The sequence below is a fragment of the Thunnus albacares genome, chromosome 21 (genome assembly GCF_914725855.1).
Source record: "Thunnus albacares chromosome 21, fThuAlb1.1, whole genome shotgun sequence".
NCBI classification, from domain to species: Eukaryota; Metazoa; Chordata; class Actinopteri; order Scombriformes; family Scombridae; genus Thunnus; species Thunnus albacares.
In genome coordinates this window covers 14,549,319-14,568,202 of record NC_058126.1, presented here as the reverse complement: position 1 = coordinate 14,568,202, position 18,884 = coordinate 14,549,319, and the positions used below count along the sequence as shown (strand labels likewise).

General features: G+C 42.0%; 1 protein-coding gene across 1 annotated transcript in view; it reads right to left on the bottom strand.

The window, feature by feature from the left end:
* kcnb2b (potassium voltage-gated channel subfamily B member 2b) overlaps positions 1–18,677 on the bottom strand; it is a 79,646-nt gene extending 60,969 nt beyond the window's left edge. Inside the window, exons 1-2 of the mRNA XM_044338842.1 lie at positions 18,304–18,677; positions 16,486–17,199 (exon numbers count right to left, since the gene is read on the bottom strand). Coding sequence (XP_044194777.1) covers positions 16,486–17,070 — 585 coding nt within the window. The 5' untranslated portion in view covers positions 17,071–17,199; positions 18,304–18,677. The remainder of the gene's footprint in view (positions 1–16,485; positions 17,200–18,303) is intronic.
* Positions 18,678–18,884: the final 207 nt, after the last annotated feature.

Below are 18,884 nucleotides of genomic sequence, written 5' to 3'. Positions count from 1 at the left end.
CGTCAGTGATACAGCCCTGCATGAGGATGTAAGCATAATTATAGTGAAAACTGCAACAGAAGTCTTGATTAAATGTTAATCAGTGGCACTGTGAGTAGTGATAGAGCTTAGAAAAATGCGTACACGCATAGACACACTCACACATAGACACAAACTTATACACACATCCCCCATAGCCAGAGAGTTTATTTTGGAATAAAGTAAACATCACTTTCACCGGGTAGTTCAGTTTCTTGGAAGCAGTTGTGTGGGAGTACTTTGTGTTTAAACACCCCACTATCTGAAGCGAACACTCCCTCTGCCTCTTTTGAAGCTGCTTCAACTTCAACCTCAGACAAGTTTCCCATTCTCTCTGAACAGTTTCAAAAAATCTGTTTTAACCAGAAGCATAAACACAAGTTGCCATCCATCAAAGCCCATCATGGACATTCCCTCTCCATCACCTTCCAGTATCTCCAGAAATATGCGGTATTTTCCTTTTGCTCTGCTCCAGCCAGAGTTCCAAGAGCTTATTAATACACACTCACACCCATCCAACCTCCAACTCCATCCCCTCCATCTCTGTCTCTAGCATGACTACACAAAGAAGGGATTAAGTTATCAGAATGATGAAGTGATATCCATACACTTCTGTAGCTACGCTAAATTTGACTTGTCGCAGTGGAAACTGAACTTTAAATAGCTCACTCTATGTTTATGCCAGATTAGTACCGGCGCACGCACGGCTCACTCGCTAATTTGCCTAAATTGTCTTACGCGATGGCTTCAGATTAGGTGGCGTGCAATGGGTTTGTCATTCAGAGTTCACTCTGTGGTAGACGATGCACACACAATCACACGAGGTCACATTCAGGACAAAACAAATTCAGGTGCCAGGTGTTGTTGAGAAAAATGGTCACATGAAAAATTAACTAGCTCGCTAGTACAAATGTAACATAAAATTTGGGATGATAAAGGTTATGAATAGTGTCCTCCATGGGGGAAAGGTAAAATGCAGGGCAGTTTTCTCTGCTGGATAGAGGAGTGGATGATAGTGGGTGGGTGTGTGGGTGGAAGCAAATAGAGGCCAGAAAAAGGGATTGGCATCAGGGCAGGAAGAAAGATAAAGCAGCAGGTTGGAAGGAGATGAAGAAAGGGAATGAGAGGAATAAAAAAAGGAATTTAAGGAATTTATGCGTTTCACAGCACCAATAAGGTGCAGGTACAGCGGGTCACTGCTCCACATCGCAGAATATTTATTCTCTGATGTGACGACAGCTTGGTTTCAAAGTCCTAAACCGAATCTGACACCTTGATTTGGCTCTGTGGCTGTGTTTGTTACTACAGCACATTATGCCCTGTCAAACACAAATAGGTGTCATATATATATAAACAGAAAGATATAAGGTACAACTGAAGCTTTGAACTTCAAACACAGAGGACTGGTCAGGTGAAAAAGAGTTCATGTGGAGAAGGGGGGGATGCATAAGCTGGGGGATTACTGTACATCCACTCATAGCTGTGGAAAAGCATTCTGTGCCGCAATACATTTCATTTCAAGAGCGGAAAATATACTTTGCAAAGAGTGGTACAGTTGAAGGCAAGGGCTGAACATACACGTGGTCATTAAAGATTTATCTCAATCTGCAGTTACCAAGAAAGAGGGGGCGTTGCCAGCTTACATGGACAAAAACATTATTTCATTTGACAGCAATGTTGCTTAAAGTCTTGGATCGAACCAAAAATCAAATAAATTGAGTTAGGAAATATTTAGGAGCTATTGATTGTATTGTTTGTGTGTTTTTCAATGTTCAGTCTTCTGTGTGACATAGCAGCAAACAGTCTGGCTGTAGTTGCAAGCAGGAAGAGAGGAGAGGATCGAGCCCTGAAGCTATCAGTAAAGTCTTGACAATTGGTGCCACCTCCCTGTTATGGTCACAGAGTCACAGCCTTAACCAAAGCGCCATCCCTGTGTAGCTGTGTCTATCACACTTTTTCATAATAGGCTTTTATCCCTCTGACTGCTACAGTCTGTTACTCTGACACACTGTAGCTCACCCCTCTCTCCATGGAATTTCCCTGTCCTTGCCCTATCTTTCTTTTCTTTTTTTCTTTTGGCTTTCTTTTGGCAAAACTCCCCATTTGTGTCTGAAAGCACTTTGTTGCAATTCAAGCAAATGTCCAAGCTATCAATATTTCATATCTCACTTACTAACTCTCCTTTAGAATAGAGCTTCACTGGTGCTACTAGATACAAATGAGTTTGTCAGAACGCAGAGCAGATATCTACGGCTGATAGGATTTTATTATCATATTATCCAAGATCATAGAAAAAAAAACTGTCTCAGCAAAATGTTAGCTCACATGTTTAATCTAGAGGGCAAAGAACTAAAGAGAAATTTGTCTGACATTTTCTATTGAGACTGTATTTAATGTATTCTTGTGAACGGAGCTCCACGTTTGCTGCAGAGCGCTTGACCTGCAACGTGCTTTGCATGATGCTGTCCATGCAATGTTCTACATGGCTGGCTGCTGCGTGCTGCATTTGCACTCCTACACAGTCATGCACGCACACACACATGCATGCTGTGCACACTAATGTAATCTGCATGCTGCGTATTCTGCATCTTTCAGTACAGGGCCCTGTGGGGACCAATGAGAAGGCGAGTCTGTTTCTGCAGGGATGCAGGCTTCCCCACCTGAAAACGAGGAAAAAATGGGGGCACACATGCATGAAGACACTCTCGTTATCACAAACAAACACATACCCAAAGAGAAATGGAAGGCTTGTATGTCCACAAACTCAATATGTGTCTGGTGTCTGAAGAACCACATCTCAAGACCGACTGCAAAATCCTGAATTATTCTGACAGTGTTTTTAAATGATTAATAATTTCTACAATATCTTCAGTTGGTAAATACAGTATGGTTAGGTCCACGTCATCTACTTAGGTTATTCATCTGTGCCACTCTTATGTTTAAAAATGTAGCACATCGGTAAATTAACTTTGGCCATATCGTTGGCACTTTTGTGCGTTGAAAAACCTGAAAAGAGAAGAATGAGGTGACTTTGAAGTCTGTTGCTGCCAGACTAAAAAAGGCAACGTGAAATGCTGACTTTGCAAAGTGAATTTGAGGTAAATGTTTTTATCAATAGCATTACGCTAGCTTGGCAGTATACTCAAATTCAGACTCAGGCTTTTTTTCATCGCCAGAGTTCTAAATCGGCATTGGCAGCTTTTTCTCACAATATGATCTAGGACCATCATTTTCATCACGTTTCTCTCATAATTCCCAACTTTCGTCTGGGACAGGCCAAAATCACACAGCGTAAAAGACTTTAGTTTCCTGAGTGAATGATTATCTAAACTAATATGTTGACTGAAATGTAGATTTCAATGAAATTATGAAAAAAACATTTATTTTCCACTTTTTTGTTAAGGTCAAGCAAAGAAACTACTCATTTATGTCCACCTCCACCTGTTCCTCCTCCCCTTCTCTGATTTTATTTATTCAGCCCGGAGACAGAGAGAAGCCAATCGCTCCAGATTAGGCTGTGAATCCTGGCAATCCACAGTGTCCCTCAGCAACTCTAACCCTCCCCATTTAAGCCTCTGTTTGGCCCTCTATTCGACAAGCCAAACAGACAATCGTTTTAATGAGCCCGCCTTTGGCCCTGTTTAGCCTTAATCTGATATATGGCAGCAATGCTAATTGAGTCGTCGCCGTCATGAGCGCGTGTCTGTCGTGATGACTGGCAGGCGGAGCGTTGCGGCTGACACTACGTAACAGGAAGGTTAATTTCTGTCCTTAGACTCTGTGGTGTCCTCAGAGAGGATTAGGGTAGCAGGCAGCACATCAGGTTGGGGGTGTGTCTGCCTGTCAGTCAGACAGACAGGAGGCTGGATTTATACTTCTCTACACCAGAGTTAATCCTTTCAAGAAGGCAGACTTGGGCTTTCAATTAGAAAAGAGTAATTTGTGGAAATTTTTTTTTGCGTTCAGTAAGACACATTACATTGCCGTGATTAAATCTGCGCACCTCTTAAACATGCTGAAATGGTAAACATCTTTAAATTAATATTTATTAAACTTTTAAACTATTAAACATAAACAGCATTCCCCAGTCACAACTTTCCACTGCCAAAGTGTGTGCTGTTTCTCCAGACACATTCCTCCAACTCTGAGGAGATCCATCAGCTGTATAAACCTGTAAATCTGGTGGTAAACTCAGAGATATAAATGAAAAGGCGAATCTCAACCGGAGGAATGAGACAAAAACAAAAAAAATTATGCTTTTTAACGTTAAATAAACGGACACATCAGAGAAAATACAGATAAATGTTAATCTTTTGATTAATGCATCCCTGTCTTCCTCTTCAGCTGCCTCCTCATCTTTCAAGAGAATTTGTGAAATTGTCGTGTAAGAAATGGAAATGAAACTGACACCATGCTATCTTCTTTGGCTTTGATTTGTCTTGCTTGAATATAACATTCCTCAGTCAATGGTGTCTGTGCATATGCAGGCTTGTGTGCTTGAGACCGCTTCAACATTAAATTAGTATGTCTTCTGAAACATACATACACAGGCACAAACAACCAAAATATTGCCCTGGAAGCGTGTTTATAAAATTCCACATTTTCCCGGCTGAATTTAACAAAGATTAAAGGCCAGGGTTTCATCAGCTGTGACATGTGAAGAAAGGGAATAAATACATATTGAAGTAATAACAGAGGGGGATGAATCATGCATCCAAGGGTGGATGAATCACTGCCTTACCCGATTTAATGCTTCACATTATAATCCGCATTAGCCTTTACCCATTCACAATGCAGCTATATGTTTAAATGAGACCTTCTAATCTCTTCCAGTATTCTCTGAGACTAGCCAGAGAAGAGAAAATCTAGCTTTTCAGGTTATATTCTCCACATGATTACACATTGTTGTTTACTCTCGCTCGGTGTGTTATAATGTGGTGGGACTGGCCGCTGTGTTGGTATTTTTAGAGGTGAGCTTTGCATCTGCCTCTAAGTACAGCAAGTGTTAAGCATTTTTAATACTAAGCTTTATGATGTCTATCTGTTGCGTTAGATGACTTTTTATAGCAACATTAATGCAGTTTTAAAGTGGTATTAGTGTGATTCAAATAGAGCAAGACTACTTACTGTATAGCGGGGGAAAGCAACCACTCAAAAGGCGAGAATAGCAACACTGGTAATGTGACAGAGTCTGGTGCTACTTTGCCTTGTATCAACAGTCATCCATCAACATTAGTATTGTTATTCGCTTTCAGACACCTTATTCATTATCTTGGAACAGGGGGCGAAAACTAGGGATGCTTAAGAATGCTAGGTGGCCTTTAGATACTGTCGCTACTTAAGGGGGATTTATTGCGAAGCAAGTATACTTCAAAAATCTTTAGCTGGGCTAGGGCCAGAAACTTTGGCCGGCACTGGTAAGTACGGTTGCTGGGAAGAACTCAGATGCACTATGGGTTAGGCTAATTTGAAAGTAGCACATGGCAAATTAAAGAAAAATAGGTAGAGAAGCTCCATAAAGGTTTGTATGAAAGATTGTCTGGAAAGGAGGAAGAGCAGACTGAAGAGGAAAGGAGTGATTTGCGAGCAAGGGTGTATGATTGGAGCATACTAGGGTAAGATGAAGGGTAAAGAAGAGGAGGCGAGGAAGCAGATTTCACAAAAGAGATGAGGATAATCATAGAAGGACATAAAAAGAACCAGTGAGAGTGAATCACAGCAGGTGTAAAGAAGAAGAGGTGTGCTGCTGTAAAAGTAGCACATTCAGAAAAATAATCCAGACATAAATGCATGATATCATCTGCAGCCGAGGGAGTGAAACAGCAAATATCAGAAATTGGTACGACTATAGCAGGCTTCTCCTGTTTCTCAGATGACACTTGCACTGTACATAGTACACAGCCCTGTGCTGTGAAATAAAATGAGACAGTTGGGCCTTTCAGCGCACCGGTCAATACCTATCGATTGGCAAGGCTTCTACAAAATGTCAACACCCAGCAGACAAAAATCTTCCCTGATCCTGCAGTGATGGAAGACGGACCCTTTTTTTTTTTTTTTTTTACCTGGCAGTACCCCATACGAACACCGAGGAAATTTGCGCTGTGACGTGTCTGACAACTCTTCTCAAGAGGTTCAGAGAGTCTCTTTTAACTTTCAAGACACACACACATTTCAAATGTTCACCTACAGTACAGACGGTGGACGAAACCCACATCTGTATATACACCAGCGAAAACCACTAAGCTGGTGTGACCTTTCAGGTGTGTCAGACGCTGATCCTTTGACCTACTGCTTGGTTCCCTGACATTGACACGGGTCACATGGTATGAGTGTGCGTCTTCGTCCCTGCACGCCCTCTGGCTAGCCGGGTTCTTGTCTCCAGTGGCAGTAAGCTGATTACAATCACACTGGAGTGCTAAACGGTTGTATCAATGCCTCTTGTCACCTCGCCTGACTAGACACACAGATGGACAGTTCCAGTTGACAGCCTGTTTAGTGATGTGTATGACAGATTTACTGATTTTATGAGTGGCTTGGGTGAAAACTAAATGACATAGGAAGAGCGGGATGAATAGAGTTTATAAAGCCATTCATTTTTGGCTCGCATTTCACACATTAGCTTTTGCCGGGGTTAAACCTATGACCTCTGGGTTGTAGAAAGGTTTGAGTAATAGGAACCCTGCTGCCAGAGGAACTGTTCAATTTTATGATTGAAACAGATTTTCTCTTTTTTTTCTTAAAATGAGCAAAACCTGACCTGGTGAAATCCAATATGGTGATTTTAGTTTTAAATCCATATAACAATTTTCTTGAAATAAATGTTTTGTCTTTACTAGTGAAATTAGTTCAGTTAGCTTTGGTTTGATTTTCTTGGCACATATTTTAAAACTGTGGAAACAAGAAAAAAATACCTTGGGCCACACACTGTAAACTGTAATTAAACTGTAACTGCAACTTTTTGTTTAACTTTTTTCAGCATGGATAGCAAATGTAGACAAGCAAGTGAATTTTAAGGAGCATCACAGCATTTCAAGCAAGGCAGAGTTACTGTGGTCAGCAATGAAGCACCGCTGTGGCTCAGCAGACGACATGGGAGGCCCACATGCACAACAAAGAGCAGGCGATATAATAATTTCTTCTGTCACTTCCTGGGGTGCGGGGAGACAGTAAACAGCTGGCAGCACAGCCCACAGTGACGCCAACAGTGATGATGACATGAGAGAAAAGCGAAGTGAGAAAGAGGGGAAGACAGTTTATGAAAATGGAGGCTGTCCAACACAGGAGCTAAAATAGGAAAAAAGACAGGAAAAGCGTGGTGGTGGTGGTGATAAAACACCCAATCACAATAGCTTCTGCTTCGTCACCCAGTATCCGCTAGGCATTGGCTAACAAGTGACTTCAACTCTTTTCAACCTCCCACTGATCTGCACTATCTGTCTCTTTTCTCTTGTATGTCCTCAGAGGCTCCTTCATAGAGCAGAAGTTCTTAATTAATCATCTTCTATCTAACAAAACCAAGTCCCTGTTCTGTTCTGATGCTCTGGAGACATTATGATTGGTCTGGAGAGCCAGGCCGCCAGAAAGGCAGACACCATTTTTTTTCTTTCTTTCACATAAACACAAACCCAACTTGCCTGCTTCTCACTTCTCTTCAGACAATCTCAAACAGAGGAGAACAGATTATTACATCTTGGTGCAATTAAAATCGAAGGTATTTTACGCTCATCATATCACAGCAGCTGTGCGAGTGCTGAACTCATTCAAACACTCCGCTGCACAAAAAGAGGTAATTTCAGTGTCAGAACTATTTAAGCATTTTGTTCAAACAGACAAATTTTTAAAGACACTTCATCCAACTGAAAAAATGTGTAATCTGAGGGAAACTTTAAGTCAGTGAGACCTAAAACGTGCTCATGAGGTAGAGCAAAAGCATTTCCTGTAGATTTGCATTAGGGGTTGGTTTGTGGGGGCTGATGTACCAGCTGCTCTGCCTCTCACACAGCCTGTATAGAGATGAATTGCTCCCTGGGTGTCGATAAGTCACCATAGCACACCACGGTCACCATGGAAACTATACAAACACAGCATTTCCGAGGAAACAAGTAAAATGAAGTTGATTACACATTCCTTTTTTTTTTCCCTTCTCAAGAGCTTCTTTGAGGGTTTTTCTTTGGTTGGAGGAGACTGCCATGCCTTTAAAGGATATCCCTTTTGTTTTCTGAGGATTCTCAATGTGCATCACTTGGTTTAGTTTCTCCACTAGTCATTTTTCAAGGTGCCTGAATGGTTTACGCATTTATTGGCCATGCATGTAAAGCCATTCAGTTTCTCTATCAAGAAGCAGCAGAGCACCACTGTGCTGCTTGCAGCTCTGGTAGCTAACACGAAGTGGAGACACCTGAGGAAGTACTTCTCTGACGAGTGGTGCTGAATCATAAACATGACTGATACAGAGCCAAATGTAGAAAAACCCCACAATGAATACCAATGCACTTTCTATCACTGCTTCCAACATGGAGCAGTGAGCAGGATCACAATTCAGCGTACACCCTGTGAGGAAAATGAAGACAGAAATGTGGAGGGGACGGGAAAAAAGAACATAGAGATGAAAGGGCACAGGAAGTTATAAGAGGAAATGGAGCGTTGTTGGCGATGGTGAGAAAAAAAGTAATGTAAAGGGAGGCTATGAAAGGAGCTGGGGTGGTGAACAGGGAAAGGAGACGAGGTGTAGGATATTGAAAAAGAGATGGCATGGAGAGAGTGATGGAGACAACGATGTGGCACTGACTGTGTTGTGGCACCCAAGGAAAGCTGGCTCAGCAGTATAAGAATATTTTCAGATAAAGAGATGTAAGTGTGTGTGTGTGTGTGTGTGTGTGTGTGTATGGGACCGCCTGCTTGTGTGCTATGCTTACCAAGGGCATAATATGTGTTTTATTGTATGCATGTGTAGTGATGTGGAAGACTGGCTGTGAGCTGTGAGCTGTGTGTGTGTGTGTGTGTCTGTGTGAAAGGGGGGATCACTGAAGGACGTAATAGATACCCAGTATTCATAGCGTTTATAAAGATCACTCTCCTTTAGCCCCTGTCCTCTCTCCACCGCCCCCGATTTCTGATACCCTCTGGGACTAGGAAAACAACTGAAGACAGGGTGAGCAAAAGCTCAAAAGAGGCAACGCTGGTGGAGGCAATGAGCAGGAGGACAGGGAAGAGATTAAGGCGGGAGGAGGAAGGGACACATTAGCCTCTTACCCAGAGTGTCACTCAAGCTGGCAGTGCCAGCCAGCGCTGCTGCTCGCTGCTGGTCCGCAGCCACTCCCAGCCTTCAGTGGGATTTATGTCTCGCTTTGATGGTGCTCAGACCTGAGGCTTTTTGTAATTTTACATTTCTTGGACTTTTTGCAGACTGAACAGGCATTATGTGTGCAACTTATAAAAAGTGTGTAACAAGAATTGGTAGGCCAAGGAAAGATAATAATGCTGATGATAGAGCAACAAATGCTTTCACACATGTGCTGTATGTGGTAGGCATGTGGCATTGTTTTTTATTTACTGATTGGTTGAGTAACAGAAATCAATCATTTCAGTCATTCATAAAGACAAAAAGCCAAACATTTGCTAGTTCCAGCTTCTAAAATGTGCAGATGTGCAGTTTTTCTCTGATTCAAATCATTGTAAACTGAACATCTTTGAGTTTTGTGCTGTTGGTCGGACAAAACAAGCGATTCAAAGACTTGCCTTGGGGTCTGGGAGATTAGGAGCAGCTGACCTTTCTGACCTTTTATAGGTGATGATAATTCACAGCTCAATTGATAATGAAAATAATCATTGCAGCCCCTATGTCATATGAGTATTGTTCAGTTAGAAAATATATAACAGTAGAATTACTAATGAGACTTCAGCCATCAGGCTTCTCATACCATCTGGCCACTCATTAGCCTTGGCTTGTATTGGCCATGTTGTTTATACTAGACTTGCGCTAAAGAGAGTTTTGCTTGTTCTACTGAAGTTCCACTAAACCCAATTCTGCCTGTTGTTCTCTCCCTTCTCTAGTCCTCAAACTGTGCGGATAGCATAGTGTGCATTTGTCATGCCTCATGAGTTTCCCTTAATTATGTCATCATATGTGCATGGTCAAGCGCAATAAGCCCTAAGACAGACCAGCAGGCTCTTTTGGGACACCATTGCCACTGAGCTGCATCAAGAGTGTAATTCCTCCGCATGAATGTTCCCACTGGTAATCATGAAAATTGAAGAAAGCAGCAGTGGGTTATTTGTGCAAAGCAAAGCAAAAAGAGAGAAGAGGATGGATGTGCGTTTTGCAATTACCTCACACACTGATCAGCGAGTACTGAAATGATAAAAAAAAAAAAGTACAACAGCGTGATTTCAACACTGAGGTGGATGAATTTTCGGGGTCAGCAGCATCAATAGCTTTCTCTCAACAATTTCCTCTCCACTTCAAATGTTCCCTTTCAACCATGCAGGTGAAACTCTACAGATACAAAGCTTTATTTAGATCAATAAAGGGCTGCAGTGTCCTAATCTCCTCTTCATTTTAAATATGACCTTAGAATACCTCTGCTGTAATAACCCAAATGAGATCTAGTCGGCCTCTTAAGAGTGGGAGATAATCTGACACCAGCACAGTTTTTAGAGCATTTAAATTTAAAAATGCTTTTGTGTGATTAACGGTTGATTTAATGCTCCCCTTGAGTATCATTTGTCACATACAGCACATTTCTATTTTTATACACAGAGTGGTCCATCAACACTATCAGCAGAAATCAAATGCACCCACAGCTTGGGTGTAAATTCACTGAATGTAAACAGATCTGATCCTACATCTTCAGCTAAAAGGCATCATTTCATAGCTTTTAAAGTGATTTTACTATCTTACAGTCAGGTAACATTGCCCTATCAGCAAATGCCCCAGTTCTAATGAACACACAGAATGCTATTGTTATGAAAGTTGATATTTGCTGCTTGGTAACATAACTATAAATTCAAACAACACTAACAAAACTGTGGAGAGTGGAAAGTGCTCTATCCACTGCTTACAACACTAGTGCAGTTTGTTGTCCATATGAGGAAATTCATGTTTAGAGTGAGTAAATGGCGAGTATTCACTGTATATACAACAAATGAGACACTTTTCATGAAAACAATAGAGGGTGCATCTTAACAGCAAATTGGAGCTATTCTTTGTAGATGAAACTGACACAAGAGTACAATTTGAAGAACAGAAATGAGCACAGGAGAAGCTTGTTAGTTAGCAGTAGCCATCTAAAGAGCCTGTGAAGATTTCATTTTTCTTTTACCCCTAATATCTTCTAATACTTCTGAACTGAACATTATAACATCAATTTCAACGTAAGGTAATCTTAATGTTGCAGGTGACTTATGAAGACAAGGGGGCTGGGTTAAAGTGTGACCTGGAACATCCAGATGATACATGCTGCTGCCTCTGCCCATGCAGAGACTATAAGAACTCATGCCACCTGTAATCTAGGAGGTTCTCTCTTATCTGATTATGATTGCGGGGTAAAGAGGATTTAGGTGCTGGTGCCTAAATGCTAGGCTGTACTGATTAGAGGCCTAGTGGAAGGCTTATGTAACCGGGAGACTGCAGGAAGGGAGAAGGTGTACTCTACCTAAATGACAATCTCCACTCTTGCACTCTTGTAATGCATCCTGATAACTTGTTAAAGGCCAAATAAGATAATGTAGTATAATAATAACTCATACAGATCAGAGTTTATTATCAACTTGCACAGCAGCATCACCTTGAAATAAATAACTGACTTGGGAAACAATAAAATATGCTTCTGAATTATGACTGGAAACCAAAATCTGCTTTCAAAGGGCTACTACAGTCAAGGTCAACATCCAGCGGGCAGGCTTTTCACAAAATAAGGGAAAAAAAGTAACTAAAATCCATTTACCCAACAAGCTGAGAACATTTGATCCATAAAATGTCAATGCCTATTGATTTAACCTTCTGAAGACCCACCGCAATTCATGCAGAGATAAAAGGATAATAATGAAACACAAGGAAGCGGACCTGCTGCTTGAATTTGACCCAGGGGCGAATGGAGAACATTGGACTTAATGCTGACTAGAGGCCTCTCCCTCACTTTCCCCGACCCCCACCACCCTTCATCTTTGACTCACCCACTATCAGAAACTACATCGATATACACACAAGGCCAAACACTTTCTTTAGTGATGTAAAAGCCTGGAAGGAAGCAGATGGATGGAGAGTAAGAGGCTGTCTGCAGTGATCTGAAACAACAGCTCCAAGTGCTGTGAGGTTACAGTACAGCAGCGTCCTAATTGAATTTTCACCTGTCTCACTTTAAGCTGTGCATTAATGTTGTCACTTCTGCTGTGTCACATAACCGGGATTCTATGAAGAACTTGATGAGTCAACAAACAAAAATGAACACTGTGTATTGTGCATTCGCTGGTGCACTGCTTCTAGACAGATGACAGCACTGACATTCACAAAGATTGGCATTTGAGGTGTCTGTTACAGTACCTTATTATGCCACAGTTTCCTCACATTGTGTCATCTTCATCAACAACAGTGTCTGTGGTGGACTGACTTTGGCTGTGTCTAAGCGTGGGAGGACCAAACAGCACTAGACTATGCCCATGCAGGCCTTGCTTAGCATTCCCACTAGCTAGACTGGCTTATTAGATAAAGGAAAGAGTAATGGTGCACATCTACATTAGGAGCAAAGACAGAGCTGAACATGGCTGATTTAGGGAGGGGGGGAGATAAAAAAAAACCCAACTTGAAATGTCTGGCAAGTGGGAACATTGATCTCTTTAAAATGCTCTGAATCCTCAGCCATTATTTTCCAGGGCTGTCCAGATTGAATGGACTCTAAAGTGAAGAAAACCTAAACAGTGAAATGTTTCTTCTCTTAGAGCGATCAGTGTATTACAGCTTTAATATTTTATATTGTTAATATTCAGAAAAGCCTATCCTGAAGCTTTGCATGGACGCAAATCAAAATAAAAAGATGCTGCTCTTGTAAATCACAAACTATAGACTGAGTACTGTAAGCATCCATGTAAACTAATAGCATTCATCTATGAACCCAGGAACACAGCCTGAGTCATATGTTAATGCTGAAGCTCTCACTAAATCACTAGTGGGGTAGCAAACACTTGGTGAAGCGTGGATATTTATTACACAATTTTCTGTGTACCGCTCTGTTTTTCTGAACACAGAAAAAAATTCGTCTGAGGCATCTAATCACATTTCCCACCACGCTGACAAAATATACCTCCAGTGGAAAAATATAGGCAGGTTAGAAACTACATCTGCAAGTTTTACACACCGAGATCTGTCATTTCAGGAATGATTATTGGCAATGGTAATAAATTTACACAGGGAAATATAAAAGCAAATTTCACAGTGATTCTGTATGCTGTAACAAACTCCTTAAAGCAGTTCAACAATTTGGATAGGGCTTCCTTGCATGAGCTTGTGCTAAGTGTATTTGCTGTACAACTACACCCGTGACTCATTGTAAACAAAAGAGGGTCAGGACAGCACAAATCCTTCTGGCTCAATATCAAAGATGACGCATTCTACTGGATTAATAGAAATTATAGCCTACGGTAAGGAAACAATGGAAACATACATCTGATTTATTTTTTCAAAATATGATTGCCACTCTAATCTTACATAATTTAGTAGCACATGACAGTCTTTCACCAGTGGCTATGAACTGTGGAGATACTACTAGCTGAACCACTCAACCCCTTAAGAAAGAGGCTCCCAGCTGTTGCTGTTGATGCGACTTTAATCTTTTTTTGGTGAGTAATGTCTGCAGTTTCATTTTTAAACATTTATGTTCAGTTACATTTCCCAAACTGAGGATATTGCAGGTGTACAAGAGCTTGTGGTGGGGCTTAATGCGATGTGAACTTCTCACTTTTCCCCCTGGACCCTCCCCTGTACCAAGCCAAGCCAAGCGCTAGATAGAACTGGACATAAAATAACTCCCCCTCACATGACAAGGCACTCAACCAAAAATCACGCAGTAACACAGAGAAGCCACTGCATTAGCAGTGTCCTCTTTGTTTTGACCATTTCATTCATTATTCATTGGGAAAGGTTTGCAAACATCCAGCTCAGCACCCAGAGGCGTAACTTACATGACTGCACATGTTACATCACTCTCTCTCAGGGCTTTCCTCTACCACTATCTCTTTCACTACCTTGCCTCCTTCACTAGTTGTGGAGGACAGTTTTCCTGGCACAATGTCTACTTGGTCTCTATCTCTTCCCATTGTGTGAGAGTTTGCCCATTCTCCCAAAGCATGTGCTACTGTTACCGCTGATGAATGTAATCCTAGAAAAGGTCAGTCCTCTCATGCTTAACCTTTACTTAAGGGCAGAGAGAGCCATAGGTGCCATGCATCAGCGGACTGGGCTCTAATATCTGATTAAGGTTGAGTAAGGGAGGAAGAAAAAGGATGAGAGAAAAAAAGAGGAAGGAGAGAATGTGTGTAAGGGCTCAGGTTGCTTTGTATAGCACATGGCTGTGTACCAGCCTAATAATGGCATTTTCTTGGTCAAGGGCTTTCAAGGGTTCTCACTGCATGGCTCGTGCCCTATAAAAGGCTTCCCTGACCTCGGGGAGCAGTCATCTGACAGTCGAGCAGCCCTGGCAGCCTATTTCCAAAGGTACTTTCAGCTGTGAATAACCTTAGCACGATCACAGGGCTGAACCATTAAAGTCACGTTCAAGATCTCCTCGAAAAGCACTCAGCAGAATGTCAATGCAATTTGAATTAGGGTGGGATTTCCCTTTAAGGTCTCACAGGCTTCCCCCCACATGAAAGTGAACAGGTCAGCAATACTGAGATATGTCTGGAGAACAGGGGGACTGCACTGAAGAGGTAAATCACTTTAAAAATCACACAGCGGATCAAATTACCCCGCCACTGTCACCTGAGTTTGCCTTAAATTAGATATTGGCAGCCTCCTTATAATTGATTCATGTGATATACAGCTTCCTTGCCGAGACTGAATACAATTATTAAGCTGAGGCGGGATCCTTGTCAATTATAAATCACTAGTTGATTCAGGGAAAACAAGCCATCCTGATATAATAAATGAAGTAGGGGTAAACAGAATCAGTACTCCTTTTTAGAAGTCATATAGTAGATCCTGAACCTTATATATTCAGTGTCATTACCATATTTTTTGACATTTTAAAAGCACAAGGCACAATGGGCTGAAAACATCCTTTCCATCAGGGCACACAGCACGTACAGCACATCAGGTTATGATGTTGGTCACACACAGGACCTTGTGTTTATGATCCTCTGACATGGAATATAATCCTGGCCAGCCCTGGCCTGCACCGCCCAATGATGAGATCAGGATACTGGAGACCTAACGTAAATTACCAGTGATTGGATTTCATCAAGGTTGACCTACCTAATTGAGGACTGAGTCAGAGCGGGGATGCAATGAGATGGAGGAGGAGGGGGAGTTGAAAGAGATGTCATCATTTCACCAGGGACAGCCTTGACATTGCGACACAATTATCTAATTTCTGTAAGATTTATCATGTTGATTCAGGGAGCGAATGTGAACTGTATGTGACTGATGCAGCAGTTTTTCTAAGCATGTGGTACGTGGGAAGAAGAGAGAAGCACTTATGACTACCTCAGTTCTCGGATAAATGAGCTCAAATTAAATATAGTAAACGGCTTCATCGATACACCTGCAACAAACTTTTGACATCATCCTGTCACTTCGCCAACTCACAGTTGGATCCAGATCCGGTGCACGCAATCAGTGAGTAAGACTGACACATAATAGCACTAGACGAGAGAAGAGACTTGCACAGTTCCCTCCCAGAGATGTGCCCTGTCACAAGTCATTGACGGATCTGGTCTACACTAACATACTTCATCCGACTAGGAAAGCAACACTAGATGCTGACACACGTACCAATTATTTTGTCAAAGCAAATGGAGTCTAAATCTGGCTCCTGCAGTGATTCCATGACTAATTTATCAGTGCCATAACTGTGAGTTTCACTTTACCCTGATATGAGCGTTATTTGTCTTGAGATATATACACCACACGTCAACCTACAATCTGCATATTTTCTTTTTTTTTCTATTACATCCAAACAAATAATTCCACAAACACTGCAGCTCTCTCTGTAACCAATCCACCCCTGAATACTGTTGTCGCTTACAAAGATGGAAAACAGGCAGATGGCACAAGAAAACACCTAATAAGAGTACAATACACGCGTGTTTAAGATTCAAATTGATGAACTCATGATTATTTTTACAGGTGGGAGTAGGCCTTTAATAAGTGTGCCTGTAATGTGTTATGATCCGGGCAGGGTGCTCGGCTTTGACAGTGAACAGGAAATGTGAGATGGGGGCGGTGCGATCACACTTCCAGTTTCAGTTCCCTACCTTGGCAGCAACTGAGGAGCTGGGCTTCTCCAGGAGATCCCACAGCTTCTTCCTCTTGTCTGGGCAGCAGGTGTTATCAAACTCTCCCTCTCCCTCCCTTTCCCTCATTGTCTCTGCCTCCCTCCGCAGCTCCTCATTCATCTGCTCCTTTTTCTGGTGATAACGGGCCTGGCAGCAGGACTCCAGGTAGATCTCATCGATCCCCCAGTAGTCTAACTCCTGGCCAAAAGAAAGGGCGCACATCTCCTCCATCATGTGTAACTTGCCGGTTCGGTAAAAGTTCAGAATGGAGGTGAAGGCCCCCGGGTGCCGGTCAAAGAAGTATTCGTTTTCATTCAGGCTGTAGTCGTCGCACACTTCCATCAGGGACTCATGGGTGTTGCAGTCTCGGAGCTTGCCGAGTCGGGTCCTAGGTAGCCGGTCCAGAGTCCGCCACAAGACCTCATGGTTCAGACCCCCAACGTTAAGGCGAACTCGGCGGGAGCGGGCTTTGGTGCGGATGATGTCGATAGGTTCTGGGGGAAGGGAGTTAGGGGTTCGGATGTTGGTGGGCTTGAGCCCTGCTGGTCCAAGCTTCTCAGCCATGGTGATGGAAAAGGCCAGAGGGAGGGAGACTTGACTGGGAAGATGTTAAGAAAGAAAAGAAGAAAATAGAAAAAAAAAGTCTAAAAATCTGAGTTATGTTGGATCCTCTTTAGGCAAGTCCCTCCATGGCTGAGGAAAGAGAAGAAACAGTTTGTTAGAATGACTGATGACACATTAGTTAAATCAATAACAGTACCAAGCAGATACATATTACATTTTTACACAACTACATGTTTAAAAGATTGAAAAATAAATCATCTCTTTTCAGGGCAAGCACACAGTCACCTGTTACTTCATATTGTCTGTCAAAAATAGTAGCAGCTGCTACAGTGTTATCGATCCCTTTCATCACATTTCTAAGAAGGTGTTGGGCTGAATCAATGATTTTGTTTTAACAGTCAACATGGCTGCTTTGCTTTGCACTCCACTCCAGCGTGGTTATGGCTGTAGTGAGGCAATGAACTCCTGCTGAGGCACTACTTTCTATGCAGCCCATCGTCAAAATGGGACTCAGTGGTAGGTTGAGAAAACAAATGAACTGAGAGGAGCCTTGAAATTCATTCATGTTGTTACTGCTTGAATGGAAGAGCCCTGCATGTCAGCAATTACTTGTCTTATTTAACTTAATTTTTAAATATATTTTCCCCTGCCACATCTGATGATTATAGTCACATTTTTTGCAAATCACTGCATTCTCTGTACATAAATGTTTATTTAACACACTGATTGAAATTGCCTTTACACTTAATAAGTCCTCAAAAATATTCTAAAAAGTTGTTCATTCTTGTCTTTAATCATTAATTGAAGCAAGCAACCATTTCTAATTATGAATAGGGCTAAACTATATTGTTCCTGAATGCAACAGTTTTTATTTACATTTGGCTCTGTCTGATTATTCTTTAAAAAAAATTGAGCCACAAAGCAGCATTTTCTTATCCAAATGCAAGAATATGAATAGCTGTGTGTAGGGAGGGATGTAAAGCAGCATCACATTAATAATCCGTAGGTAACGACTTGTTCTGCAGTCCTATAAATTCTAAAACATTGCTGCAAACCTGTTACGTTACGTATTTTGTGATCGGAGGAGGTTTTGATACCTTCATAACCCGACACCTTCAATGTAAATTTGTCTAAACAATCTATAGTGACAACTCACAAATTCTGTTTTCGACTGTGTTCAAAGTGGTATCCAGTTTTTTTTTTTTAATAGCAGGGAATAATAGTCAGCCTCACCTTGCCGAGATAAACCACCTTTTGCATGCAAACTCCTCTTTTTCCTAAGGGAGTAGAGGATGAAAAGGGAGCCGGGATCCCCCCTTTAGTCAAGCGGCCACGACCGAGAGCACTCCGCGGACGCCGCGCAGAGAACGCGCGTCCCACATTTTGTTAAAAATGAGTCGAGAAGAAAAAGAAAAAGAAAAAAGCCGTGAATTTTTTCCTCTAAAAATGATCACCAGGACTGAACCGACGCTGCTTCGCCATCGGGAACACTGAGAAAGAGTCCTGCCTTCATCCAAAAGCTTGGTGCGTGCAGAGATGACGGGCTCTAACTGGATCACTGTATCTGCAGACGTCGTGCGCGTAAAAGGCAACGGGAAGGAACGGGATAAGCGAACTGCGGAGTGTCCCGCTGTATACTACACGAGGAGGAGCGGAGGGGCGCATTTCCACTCACACATACACACACATACACACACACACACACACACAACAAAATGAAAGCAGCTCGTTCTGTTCCGTACACCGAGATTTCTCAACTCAGGCTGCAGGAACATTAAGTATGGACGTAAAGAGTGTTGTTTTGAGATTTTTTT